The following is a 13546-nucleotide window of genomic DNA, read 5'->3' on the forward strand; positions in this document are numbered from 1 at the left end:
CCGGGCCAGGCCCCTGCTCACAGGGAACAGGTGTCCTCACTGTCAGGACGCGGGAGGGGGCCGAAGGTGACCTTACCTGCGGTCAGTTTGTAGGAGGAGCTGACCGACAGAAAATACAACATAGCTTCGCGCCATGGGGACTCTGTGAAAGTCCCTCCCTCAGGGGAGGGACAGAATCTGTGCACAGTCAGACCACAGCACTCCTCAGTGGGAGAGGACCATCTCCCGAGCAGGCCCTCCCAGGGGGACACCCTACCCTCGAGCCACCACCTTCATCGGGACGGCCGCAGATCCCACGAGGAGCAGGGAGTCTCCGTCCCAGACGTCAATCTGTAGGGTCTGGCTGGCCAGGTAGCGGGTGAACCAGCGCTGCTCTCCGGGCTTCAGGAACCCAGGATCCACCAGGTACTTGAGCTGAAAGCCGGGAGACCCTGTCCAAAGAGGCCTCGAATGAGCCCAAAAGTGACTTGAGTCATTTACCATCTTTATATTTTGAAACAGTCCCTGCTGTGGTCATGATCGTGAGTTTCTGCTTCCATCATAACCGCAGCTTAATAAACACATTAATCCAAACATCATAAAATACCCACATTTACGAAATAGAGAGTCCCATCCAGAAGTCACCATTTCTTTCCAATGCAAAACCTGAACTCTTCCTGGAATACGATTCATGGTTTTCACCGAGTCCATGCAAAACAGTCTATCCTGAATGGGGACAGACGTCCTGATGGGGATGCACCCGAGAGGTTGTTACTCCGCGTGCAGGGTTGAAGGAAGACGTGGTCTGCCACCAATACTGGGAGAACATATGCCCGTGCGGAGCTCCAGCCCAGGGCCCCGAGCGCTGCGCTAGCACAGTGCCTCCCCGGGGGGCACCAGCTCTCAGGCTCATCACCGAGACGGCAGTAGACTGTATACCCTGCCTTTCGGCTCCCCCAGGTGGCATCACCATCAGTTCCAAGTTGACAAAAACGCCACTGAAATCGTCATGAGTTACTGTGCAGGGAGCGGCCAAGCTGGGGAGCACAGCCCGACACTCCCCCCTTCTCATCGATAACACATTTACAGAGCCCCCGGGAAGCAGAACAGTGACTTTGGGGCCAAGGGCACATATTGAATCAGCACTGGGGGGCAGGTCCCAGACTGGGCTGTGATCCTCACCCCGACTCCAGCCACCTCGGCCCCAGGCTGTCCCCTGTTCTCAAGACCAGAATGGTCCTTCTGCTGAAGCAGGGAAGCAGGCTGGAGTGGACACAGCAGTGGGGGACGGGAAGGCGGGGGTGTGGGGACTCTCGTGGGCCCAAGGGACACGGCGCCAAGACCAGCGCCTCATGGAGTGGAGGCACAGTAAGGAGTTGGGGAAATATGCCCCACAAGGTAGAAATGAATAAACAATATTCTCAGACAACAATGCCACAAACGAGAAACTGGAAACAACTTCTTAAAAACAAATTTACAACTTATTTGTAAATTATTCTGTCAAGTGAAAAACAAAATCCAGATTTTCTAGAAAAGAATGAAAATACTACTTATCTGAATCACCAAAGCATAAAGCAATAATCAAAGGAAAATTCATAGCCTTTAATACTTTGCATCCACAAAAACAAAAGAATCAAAATAAATTAACTAAGCAAGTCAAATTAGGAAAATAACACAGGAGAATACTAAAAAACAAGGTAACCAAGATAAAGACAAGATTTATTGGTCAGAAAACAAGAAACTGGCAGAGCCTGCAGGAGGGTCACTGCAGTATCTTCGGAAAGTCCGGGGCTAGAAATGAGCACGCGAAGGGACGGCCTTGTCCCCGGAGAGCAGCTCCCGCCCCATGAGGACGGCTCTGCTTGCCGTAAGCCATGGATTCAGCAGAAGCCGCGTCAAGGACTAACAAATTCATGCGGGAAACCAGCCCGGCCAGTACGTCGGCAAGGGGTGGAGGGTGCCGTGCAGGGAAGAGCACCTGGAGGGGTCTGTCCATCGGACCCAGCGGCCTGCCCGCCGCGTGCGGACGGGCGGTGTAATGCCGATCCAGCCAACCACAGCCCGCGGGCCGAGCCAGCTGGCGCTAAGAAGAGCTTTCACATTTTTAAAGGACTGTTAAAGAAGATTACAGAAAGAACATATGTAACCCAGAAAGTCTAAAATATTTACTATCTGGCCTTTAACAGAAATCAGCTTGCCTACCTCTGGTCTAATGGAACAAAGTATAAAATCCAGACATAAACCCAAGCAATAAAAAGTGGGTATATAAGAAGGGCGGCTCTCGAGTCACTGAAGAAGAAGGGCTTTCTAGCCAACGGCACTGGGTCCAAAGCAGAGGCATCTGAAGAAAGATAAAACCGGAACCCGGTCTCCCGCCGCACAGCAGGACGAACGACAAACAGACCAGAAGCCTCGTGTGAAAAATGAAACTCACAAGCCCGCGGGCAGCCGCGTGTGGCTCTGTTTACGAGCTGGGGAGGAGAACACTTTCATGTCCGCCACTCGGGAATTTAGAAGCATAAAGGAAAGACCACCACGTCAGAGAACACGACAGACTTGACAGGGTGCCCGCCGGCTCGGCCAGGGCAGCGCGCGCATCTTGGTCTCGGGGCTGACCGCCCCCAGCTGACGGCTACCACGTGGAGCCCATGAAGCTTCACGCCAAATCCAGACCAGACGGAGCACCGGCTCTAACCACCCGTGCACGAGACCTTCCAGGGGCCAGTGTCAACGGTCAGACACACACAGCATGGCACTGTATGTGACTGCTCCCCTGGTCCCTTCAGACACCTCTGTCCCTGGGAGAACATGGGGACTACTCCAGATGAGACGAGACCGGGGAGGCGACCCCTGTACAGCCCAGGACCCAGACTGGATGTCGGAGCAGGACAGTAGCTATAAGGGACACGGAGGGAAACTGGGAATGGGACTGTGAGGTCCCTGTCCTCATCAGGATGACGGGGGCTGCTTTTCTGTGAAGGCTGTTGTGTGTTCGGAGGTGAACGGTCACCTCGCCTGCTACCGACTTTCAAGTGACGGAGGGAAGAGAGGAAGAGTTAACGCAAGCGTTTCAAGCTGCGCAGACGCAGGCTCCGGAGGCGGGGCCGTGGGACCGGAGGCGGAGAACGCACAGGACCCAGGAGACCCAGCACGGAAGAGGCAGGCAAGGCAGGACCAGCTGGGCCCAGAGCAGGGCTGGGGAACCCCGGGACGAGAGTTCTCCAGACCAGGGGGCTCTCGGGTGACCCAGAGCTCAGGGACTCCAGCTGCCGTGCTAAGGAAGGACCCACTCGCCAGGATATCAGGAGGAACGTGTCAGAGAAACCCAACTCCAGGCCAGGAAGCAAAGGAAGCGGATGGAGGGAGGCCCCGCGTGTGACGGAGGACAAGACGGCGGCGGGCGGCTGCACCCCTGAAAGGAGCATGGACCAGGTCAGCGGGGACGCTCCGGAGGCACGACCCTGTCCTGAGCCATGGCGGGAACAAGAAGCGACCGTACTCACACCCGGAACTCTGAGGAGCGGAGGAACCTCGGGCAGAGGAGACCCCAGGCCCAGGGCCGAGAGTTCCGGAAGCTTCCGTTCAGGAGGCTGCCGTGTCTCCTGCTAGACCAAATGTGCTCTAGTGGAGGTGCACGGGAGAGGGGCCGCCGCTTGGCCAAGCGGCCGAAGATGACAGGTAGGGCCCGAGAGCAACTGGCTGGGAGAAAACACGCACAAAGCACACATCTGATGACAGCGGGGGGAGCAAAATCTAGAAAGAACTCTTAAAACACAACAGTAAGAAAGCCCCATCCACAAACAGGCAAAAGGTATGAGCGGACCCCTCCCCAAACAAGACGCACCGGGGGTACGTAAGCGAACGAGAGGAGGCCGCAAGCCACACGTCATCGGGAAATGCAGTTTATAAAAGCAACAGTGAGAGCTGCCGTGCACATATGGGAACAGACAGAATCCCAAACCCCACCCGCAACGGACACCCAGGCCCCACGTGGCACGGCTCAGGAAGACGTTTGCGGGGCTTCCTACAAACCAAACCGGCCTCCACCACGTGACCCGGCAACCACGCTTCTAGATATTACCCAAATGACGAAAATTTAGGTCTACACAGAAGCCTGAACAAAATGTTTACAACTGCTTTATTCATAACTGCCAAACAGCGGAAGACCGTGATGCCCTTCAGAGAGCAGGTGGACGGAGGTCCATCTGGACAGTGTTGCGCTACTAGTGCTACAGAGAGACGGGCTCCCATGCCACAAGGACAGGAGGAACGTTAAGCGCTTGCTGCTAAGTGAAGGGAGCCAGTCTGGACAAGCTACATGCCGTGTGAGTCCAAGTGCAGAGTCCCTGGGAAAAGGTAAAGCCTCAGCGTCAGGAGAAAGGGCAGTGGTGAGGAAGGGGAGGGGAGGGGAGGAAGGAAGAAGCAGAGCCCAGGGCATCCTTGGGGAGAGTCATTCTCCACAACACTGTACGGGACACTGAGGCTGTATTTGTCGAAATGCACAGAACGTGCGGCACCCAGAGCCCCCTCCTGTGAACTCTGAGCTTCAGGCAGCCACGAAGCGCCAGTGCTGGTCCGTTGCGAAGCTGGATGCTGCCGACAGGGGAGCTGCTGGGGGTAAGGGGTATGTGGGAACACTGCACTAGCAGCTCAATTTCTCCATAAACCTCAAACTGCTCGAAAAACAGCAGAATCTATTAATTTTTAAAAACTTGTGGAACTGAACAATGTGTTGCATACATGCTCTATTTCAACAACAAAAGAAAATACATCCTACGTGAGGCTCTCGTGAGGCTAGGCGCTGAGCCGTGGGGACCCCGGGGCTAGAGCTGCTGGAGGAAGCCTGGCCCTGCCCAGGCGGGGGTACCCTTGCTGAGTCTCGAGGGGGTAAGACACTGAAAAGAACTTGTTTTGGACTTTGAATTTTAATTCATAATGACAAAATTTGATTTTGGAGTTTCATTTCTTTGGACCTCAACTTTCAAGATTTCATTTTCAGACTAATTTCTCTCTGGGAAGTTCATAATGGAAAGGGATTTTTGTATTCAAATCAGGAGCATCTCTCTGTGATTGGCCTTTTGAATTAAGTTGCCTGAACACTATCCGTTTCCCCTCATCACAGAACCTCTGGTGAGCTGCCCTGGACAGAGCAGCGGATGGGGCCGGGAACAGGAAACGGGAGAGGAGCTGGTCTCAGCGACAGGTGCACGGGGGCCTGGAAATCAGTGCACTCTTCTGACCCACTTCAGAGCCTTTTGGGGGCCTGGGCTAAACTGTCCACCGATGGTCCCAGGCGCGTTGTCAGAGGGAAGGCAGGTGGACTGGGACAAGTGGTCCGAGGATGGCTGAGAAGCGCAGGGAGTGGAGAGAACCAAACCCGGGACTATCGCAGGACAGCCTCCTGGCCTGGCCATGTGCTTCCAAGCTGGGGACCCGGGGCCCTCCTGCACTCACCCTCTGCCCCTCATATGCTCCTCCCCAGGCCAAGGGCTGAGGGTTTGGAAGACGGAACAGGACCTGAGCTGCGCCCTCATCCCCTCTCTCTTCTTTCCAGATTTGTTTGCAGGAAGTGAGGGTGCCGAGGTCCTCAGGCAAGCAGGGTGCGACCCCAAGTCTGCGGTCGGGCGGTCTGACCTCTGCCACTGGCAAAGCCCATCCAGTGGGGTGAGCGCCAGCAAGCACGCCCCACTCTCGGGCTGACCAGCACCTGCAACAGCTCTGACCCTCGGTACCGGATCTGACTTTGGGCAAGGGAGGGTAGCACTACCCCGTGTAGCTGTGTGCCCAACTGACTGGCCAACACTGTCTATTGTTTGCCTTCTAAGCATTTATGATTATTTTAAAATTTCTTTCCTTTGAGCAACTGGGTGGCTCAGAAGGTGAAGAGCCTGCCTTCAGCTCAGGCCATGATCTCCAGATCCTGGGACGGAGGCCTGCGTCGGGCTCCGCAGCACCGGAGAGTCGGCTCCTCTACCTCTCCTCTTCCCCACTGGTACAAATGCGCGCACCCTCTCTCGGTCTCGCTCTCAAATGAATAAATAAAAATATTTAAAGACCTTTTAAAAAAAATAAAACTTCTTTTCTTCTACTTTTATTGGATTTGTTTCAGGTTCTTTCCCCCAAACCTCCTGAGTTGAACAATTAAATCAGCATTTTTTTTTTTTTAAGATTTATTTATTTATTTATTTGACAGAGAGAGATCAGAAGCAGGCAAAGAGGCAGGCAGAGAGAGAGAGAAGGAAGCAGGCTCCTGGCTGAGCAGAGAGCCCGATGTGGGGCTCGATCACAGGACCCTGGGATCATGACCTGAGCTGAAGGCAGCGGCTTAACCCACTGAGCCACCCAGGTGCCCCTTAAATCAGCATTTTAAAAAAACTTTCTTCTTCTCCCAATACAAGCAATTAAACCTGGAAATTTTCCTGCAAACATCATTTTAGCCATATGTCACTTGTTTTGAAATATTTGCAATAGGATTTTGTGATTCAGTTTAAAATAAGTATTTCTATTTTGATTTCTTCTTGACCTAAGGAATAATTAAAAGTATATTTTAAAGTTTCAAAAAAAAAAAAAAAAACCCCAGCAGTTCGGAGCCTTTCGAACCATGGGTCAATTTCTGACCCATGGTGTTGCTGTCAGAGAACGCCCTGCCGTGAGCTCGGACGCTGGGTCTCTGGGAACACGGTGAGGCCCGCACGATGGCCTGAGACGTGCACACAGACTCATGAACGATCAGTCCCCTAAGTCTCAAGTGTGCTCGGGAAGAACGCGCATCCTCTGAATTGGTTCTACGGCTTTATAAGATCATCTTTCTAAACTGTATTTTTCTAATATCCTCGATTATTCTCTGCTTGATGTGTCAGTTCACGGAGGGGCATGTCAGCCCTTCCACGACTGTGGCTCGTCAGCTTTCCCTTCTAACATCTGTCAGTGTTTCTTCTGTATTTTGAGGCTGCTTGTTGGAAGTTCACAGGTTCAGAATTATTTATTTTCCTAGTGATTATTCTCTTGATTATATTTAATAGGCCCCTTTATCCTCAGCACCGCATTTGCCTTTTGTCTCTTTTGGCTGATGCTAATGTTGCTAAACTACTTTCCCTCCATTAGCATTTTTTTTTTTTTTTTTTTTTTTTTTTTTTTTTTTTTTTTTTTTTTTTTTTTTTTTTTTTTTTTTTTTTGGAAAATTAATGCCTCCATTAGCATTTTAATATGGCGTTTCCCACCTGTTCTCTCTGAAGAGGCAGCAAGGGCGCCCAGCTCTGCTCTCACAGGCCCAGTGACTGGCCGTGGGGGTGACTGACCATAGGCAAAAGCGACAACATATCTGCTATGTTTGCGTGCACTGTAGCGGAAATGCACTAGTGTGGTAATGGCAGAAACAGAAGCCGTTGGCCCCATCTCAAAAGGATGGTAAGGAACTGGCTCACTGTTTTGAAAATCTGGAACTAAAAGGTTAGAACTGAGCACTGTTCTGCCTTTCCCGCATGGGCTGCACGCCAGGTAAGTCAGCAGGCGGCCAGGGGAAGTTTCTCCCTGTGGAAGCACCCCAGCTCCGGAAGGAGAACGTCCGCACTGCTCCACCTGGAGCAAAATAACCAGCCTGTGGGCAACAGTCCTGACGGCAGCCACGGACACGGCGCAGCAAGGACGGATGGGTCCCTGCGCCGCTGCGGGAGGGGTGAGAACAGCCCCCGCCCCAGGGAGCTCCCACCGAAAACACAATCACGCCTCCGACCACACACAAAGATCTCACTCCCCATGGCCAGCAGAAAGGGGACAGGAGGGACCCTCACAACGTCCCCGCTGGAAAGCAAAACCCACGTGCAGACTGGGGAGCTCTGCAGGACAGGCTGGAGCCGTGCAGCTCCTTCAGCCGGTAACACGACAACCCAGTGAGGGGGCAGAGGGGACCCGCAGACAGACACACACCGGCCCAAGATGGTGACCTCCACAAGCCACTACAAGCTGTAGCCTCCTCACAGCAAACAAACCAAACGCTTCTCCATCCACAAAAAGAAATTTTTATGAAGTTATTGGGAAAATTTTAACATTAGCTAAATATTTGATGACATTTAAGGGATTATCGCTCATTTTAAGTGGGATAATCCTGCATGCATGTTTTCCAAAGAGGACGCCTTAGTGTTCAGACCTAGTAAGGACAGACTCACAGATGCAATCACACAGGTCTGGGATTTGCTTCCAAGGGACCTGGGGTGTGGGTGGGGACGCCGCTGGCAGCGGCTGGACAGCACTCACGGGCAGGACCACTGGCTTGTTATAATTCTGTTCTTTCAAATTCTGTATGTGCTTGGAAATCTTCACCGTACACTATTTTGTAAAGAATAAATTTTACAAACACAGCTTGGGGCTGGATTTCTCACACCTGCCGGACGCATGAGCACTTACCCGCGTCAGAGGAGCCATCCTTGTCAGTGAGAACCAGGAGATGCGACAGGGAACCGGAGCGCGTCCGGCCTGTCTCGTCCAGCCCGACCAGCTGCAGGCGTGGCGTTGTCTCGGGCGGGAAGCGGTAGAACTGGAAGGTGAAATACACGGTCTTTGGCCACGGCGCTCCCTGGCAGTCCTGGGACGCTCTGAATCCAACAAGAGTCCCCAGTTAATCAGGCATCCACGGCAGAGAACCTGGGCTTTCGAGAGTCCAGCACCACAGGCCCGACGCTGCCTGGTCCACCCATGCGAGCAGGTCTGGCGGGATCAGGGGAGCCCACTTGAGCCCCAGTTGGAGAGCGCTGCACTCAGAGCCACGTGGAGATGGAGAACCAGCCAATACAGTACCAGCCACGTTCAGTTACAGAAGGTCGGGCAAGGCCGGTTTGACAGTATTTAGAGAGGGCTATGTGAGCTTCCTAACCAGATGAAAACACAAGCAGCATTCCTTCACCCGGCAAGCCCTCAGCATAGAGTTCTGCCGGCTCGAGCCACACAGAAGCCGGGGAAGAGAGGGAGTGTTGAGGACGCACCTGCTGAAGGCCAGGAACTGCAGCACTATCTCATTGCCTTGCAGACCGTCCGCTTCTTCCTTCTCCAGCTTGAACTTCACGGGATCCGCAGGATCGACAGCCTCTGCTGGTTGGTTATTGTCATCCACAATTTCGGGAAAGCCGGAAGCCTGCAGGAGCACCATCGAGGCTCGAGACAGCCTACTCCCAGAGCTGAAACACAAGGACCACGGAGGCTGGCCTCCAGGAAAGGGCTGGCAGACAGGCAGGACCGGGGACCCCCCTCTCCGGGGAAGCCTGTGGCTGAGAGCCAGTCTTCACGGCGCAGCACGTGCCGGGCCGTCAGGACCACCCCTCACCTCCTGACCTGGGCTCCCACGACAATCGGGGTGTGCACCGGCGTGAAAGGCAGCTCCTGCAGCTGCTCAGCAACAGACGCTCCTAGGACCGAAGACGCCTGGCTCAGCTGGGCCTCCAGGTGAGAGATCCTGCCCTCCGGGGGCAGCTCCTGCTGAGCAAAATCAGGCCCAGGTGAGGACGACAAGAAGCCTGTAACCACCCAGGAAGCTGGGCTGGGGCGTGTCCACGGACGAACCGCCTCCGTCCGGCGGCCAGCTTCAGCAAAGGAAACTACAGCACACCCAGGCGCCTTTTCCACTTGAGGCAAACAGGGAGTAATGTGGGTATAATGTAAGTATGTCCCACGAAACATTCGAGACTTACACTAAAAAAATCACTGCTTTTCCGAAATTCTAATTTATCTGGGCATCTCCTATTTTAAGTGAGTCAAAAAGCAATGAAAATTGCATGAGAACTCAATCACGTTTATGAACAGGTACCATGAGAGAGATCTGCTGTCTGTAAAAGTCAATTAACATAAAAACCACTTTGCCAGACCAGAAAAATGAACCGTCCTTCAACACCGTGAGACAGACTGGCACGTAGCCCCGGCCGGCTGGCACAGACGTTTCTCTGATCCCTGCACCCCCTGAATATTCTATTCATTCCCCTGTATTCCACCTCCCACGTCCCGCCCGCGCGGAAGACACATCCGAGTGAGGAGCCTGTGTGGCAATCAGGATGCGCGTCTTCACCCTGACTTCCCCAGCTTTCTGTTCCAGCCCAAAGGGTATCGACACCACAGAACCAGAGATAACCCCACCCCTTCTCAGCTACCAATAATGACACGTGGGCTCTCCGTAAATGAGCTCCTGGCACATTCTAGAATAAGGCATCTCACCGTACTGTGTTTCAAATAAACAATTTAATGGCACTACTTTTTCCTCAACACACTTCCAGTTCAAGACTGAAGACATGGTTTGCTGGTGAGCCAGGCAGCTTTTGAAACCAAACTACACGTGAACCCCCCAAAGTCAGTGGGAACACGGGCCGTTTGTCCACTGGAGGCACCAGAAGCCGGGGTGGTGGGCTTCCCTGCCTCCCCTTCAGCGGCTGACAGCAAGGAGGGTCCCGGAGAGCCGGAGGCTGGATGGGCCTCATCTGTGTCTCTGGCAAACTCTCCTTCCCCTTCCCTAGAGATCCGAGAACAGTCGGACGGCCCTGTCTGGCAGAGCAAGAGCCTAATCAAGCCCGTGGCAGGACGCGCTCCCGCACTGACCGCTCCTGGGTCAACAGGACAAGATGTGGCTGTACCTGAGGCACGGAAGGGAGCCCTGCCCCCGACCCCGTCCCCACGCCCGTGTCACGGAGAACCCGTGAAGGCCTCACCACCTCACCAAGAACCAGCGCAGCTCACAAAGTCAGAGGCTTGCGCAGAAGCCAGGAGCGTGGAGGCCTCCCTGGGAGGAGGAAGGAGGAAGGGGGCCACACTTACCTCCCGGGCCGGCGGGGGCTCCGAGCTGTCGGGTGGCCGTGAGGCGGGTGTGGCCGAGCGGCGCGGAGCGGGGGACTGCGGGGGAGCCGCCAGCTGGGAGAGCGACAACTAAAGGGGAGGAAGCGGGAGGGACATCGGAGGGCGGCCCAGCGCCTCACGGCAGCCCCCGCCCACGCTGGCACAGAGCCAGGTGACGCAGCCGGGAAGGCCGGGGGTCTGCGGCCACCTACCCAGCGGCCAACCCAAAACCCAGAGCCGCAAAGTTCCTTCACGGTAGTTGCTGAGAGGCAAGCCTGGGAGCCCCCCTGCGTGCTAACAGCAGCATGAAACCCCATGAACAAGGAACAGCAGGCGGAGACGGGGAAGGGCCAGGGAAGCCAGGTCCTCCGCCACGTGTCTTTGAACCTCCCCGGGTGTCCCGTCCAGCCGGAGACCGCACACCGGCGAGACACCTCCCAGCCCTAACCACCGCTGTGCCGGGGACCCGGCCCCCGCTAAGGCAGCGACCGGAGCAGCGGCCGATGTGGGCTCTGCGGCCGGCGGCCGGGACAGAGCTTCCGCGCCACTGTCATCACGTGCCTGAGAGCAAGTCACCAAGTCCCTCCTTCACCTCCGTCTCCTCATCTGCAAAGTGGAGGTGGAAACACTGCCCAAATCACACGACTGCCGTGGGACGTAAGTGAGAAGTCGTGCAAAGGGCTTGGCCTCCCGTGAATGTCACAGATGTCTGGAAGGTGAACGCCTCTGGGAAGGGGCCACGCTCCACGGGAGACCCTCTCAGACCCTGGGCTCTGTCCCTAACACACCCTGACGGCTGGCCCCACGCGGCGCCGGCACAGAGAGGCTCAGCACATGAGGACGTGGCCAGAGAGCAGCCGGGGGGAGGGCAGGTAGCAACAGGGGACCCCAGTGGCATCTTCGGGGGGCAGAGAAGAGCTGCGAGGTCTGTTCAGCCCCCCTCAGACCCCACATGCTGTCTTGAGCCCTTCCTACCTCTGGAAGTGGGCAGCGCGGTCCTGTGGTCCCTGAACACTGAGGCTAACACACACATGCTGCAGAGAATACTCTGGAACAGCCCAGCAGGGAGGCTGGGGAGGCCGTCTTTGCACGTGTGCCTTCAGGCAGACCAGCGTCCCCCCCTGAGGCGGTTTCCGAGCTGCATGGGGCACAGTAAAGCCGCTCCCTGGGACAGCCTTGGATACCAAATTATCCGACTTTTCTAGAAGTCATCTCCCAGGGTGCAGCTGGCAGACAAGGTCATCGGGGAGACAAGCCAACTCTGACCCCGCACAAAATGATGCTGCCGGAACCCTGGGCAAGCACCCCAGCCGGCTCGGGGGCTCGCTGGCCAGCCAACAGCCACGCAAACCAGCGCCTGTCCTCCTACGCAGGAGAACCTCGTGCCCAGAACCACCTGCTGTGGGACGGGCAGGCAGTGGCTCGCGCCCGGTCTCTGCCGGCTGTAGCCCGTCTCTGCCAGCGCCAGCTGCTCGTCCTATAGGCCAGCTGTGGCCTCTCTGCCCGGGCACCGGAGACTGCCCAGGAGGACGGGAGGATGTGAAGACCACCCTGTGGCGTCGCAGGGACGACACAAAGGCTGTTCAGCCCTGGCAGATTCTCAGCTGCCAGACGTAACTGCCAGAGAGAACACTTCCTTTTTTAAAAAGTATTGAATGTGCCTTTGATGGCAGCCTGGAAGGTTGCTAATCACAGCAGGGAGCCGCCGGCCACACAGCGGGGCAGGACGGGGAGGGGGCGGGGACAAGGACCGGACCGGGGACAGGATGCAGCACCAGCACCCCTACAGCCAGCGTAACCCCCCCGTCTCCAGCCCAGGCAAAGTAAGCAGGACACCACTGTTCTCAAAGATGCAGAAAAACGTCCTGCCGCTGAGGCCTTTAAATACCAGATTTGGGAATTCTGAAACAGGCGTCTCGGGCCCAGACTTACCCCTGGTCCCACAGGTGAGTCCTGGAGGGCAGCGAGCCTCTGTGGTGGCGGTGCTGGCGGGCCTGCGGGGAAGCAGATGGACATGGGGGTGGCACCCATGAGTCCTGACCCGTCTGCCCCTGGCTGGACTGGTGCTGCCGCTGGTGCTGGGCAGCAGGAACTGGGCAGTCAATCACCCACAGGGTGTAGAAGACGCGGGGTGTGTGCAAGAGCAAGGGCCTCTCCCCCAGGTCACCTCCTGGGGGATGGAGCCTGATCTCATCCTTGGTCATTCCCCCTTCCCCCCACGGTCACTCCGGCTGTCACCGGGAAAGTCCTCACGCGCCTACCCTGCACCTTTCCATCCTCCCTTCTGCTCACACTCCCTGATTTTGAAGAGTGGGGGTCCCGTGTGGGACCCGTGCCTAGGCGCACTTGCTGTCCAGTTAAGTAAGGAACTTCCAAGCAGATGTGTCCGGCTCTGCTCCTCCCATCTCCCAGCCCTGCTGAAGCCCACGACACACAGCCTGCCTCGAGTCCTGCTCATTCGAGCTGAGGGCGTGGTGGGACCGAGAGTCCCAGTCCCTTCCTGTGGCCACCCCAGAGCAAGGGGCCTCGTGTGTCCTGTGACTTCGGTGACACCAAGGCGGCCTCCTGCCGGCTCCGAGGTGCCTTCCTCAAGGCAAGTCCAGAGGGCAACGCCCACAGTGGCCGGATGGCTCCCAAACCAAGTCAGGGCACTTCCCAGGGTCTTAGAAACAGTCTCGTCTGAGGGCCTTCGGCTCCCGAAATGAGCTCAGGCAGATCGTGGAGCAAGTTGTGTCTCCCAAGAAAGGTGTCCTCACAC

General features: G+C 55.9%; 1 protein-coding gene across 10 annotated transcripts in view; it reads right to left on the bottom strand.

Moving 5' to 3' along the window:
* Positions 1-13546, bottom strand: part of NPHP4 (nephrocystin 4) — a 105300-nt gene that overhangs the window by 23694 nt on the left and 68060 nt on the right. For 8 of the 10 annotated variants that reach the window (XM_059137147.1, XM_059137155.1, XM_059137153.1 and 5 more), the window contains 6 exons: positions 12721-12782; positions 10771-10878; positions 9296-9447; positions 8958-9149; positions 8383-8570; positions 271-431 (listed from right to left, as the gene is read on the bottom strand). In XM_059137147.1, the coding sequence (XP_058993130.1) occupies positions 271-431; positions 8383-8570; positions 8958-9149; positions 9296-9447; positions 10771-10878; positions 12721-12782 (863 nt within the window). The remainder of the gene's footprint in view (positions 1-270; positions 432-8382; positions 8571-8957; positions 9150-9295; positions 9448-10770; positions 10879-12720; positions 12783-13546) is intronic. The other 2 variants (XM_059137152.1, XM_059137149.1) reach the window with 1 other exon arrangement.

Source organism: Mustela lutreola, chromosome 10, assembly GCF_030435805.1.
Source record: "Mustela lutreola isolate mMusLut2 chromosome 10, mMusLut2.pri, whole genome shotgun sequence".
Classification (NCBI taxonomy): Eukaryota; Metazoa; Chordata; class Mammalia; order Carnivora; family Mustelidae; genus Mustela; species Mustela lutreola.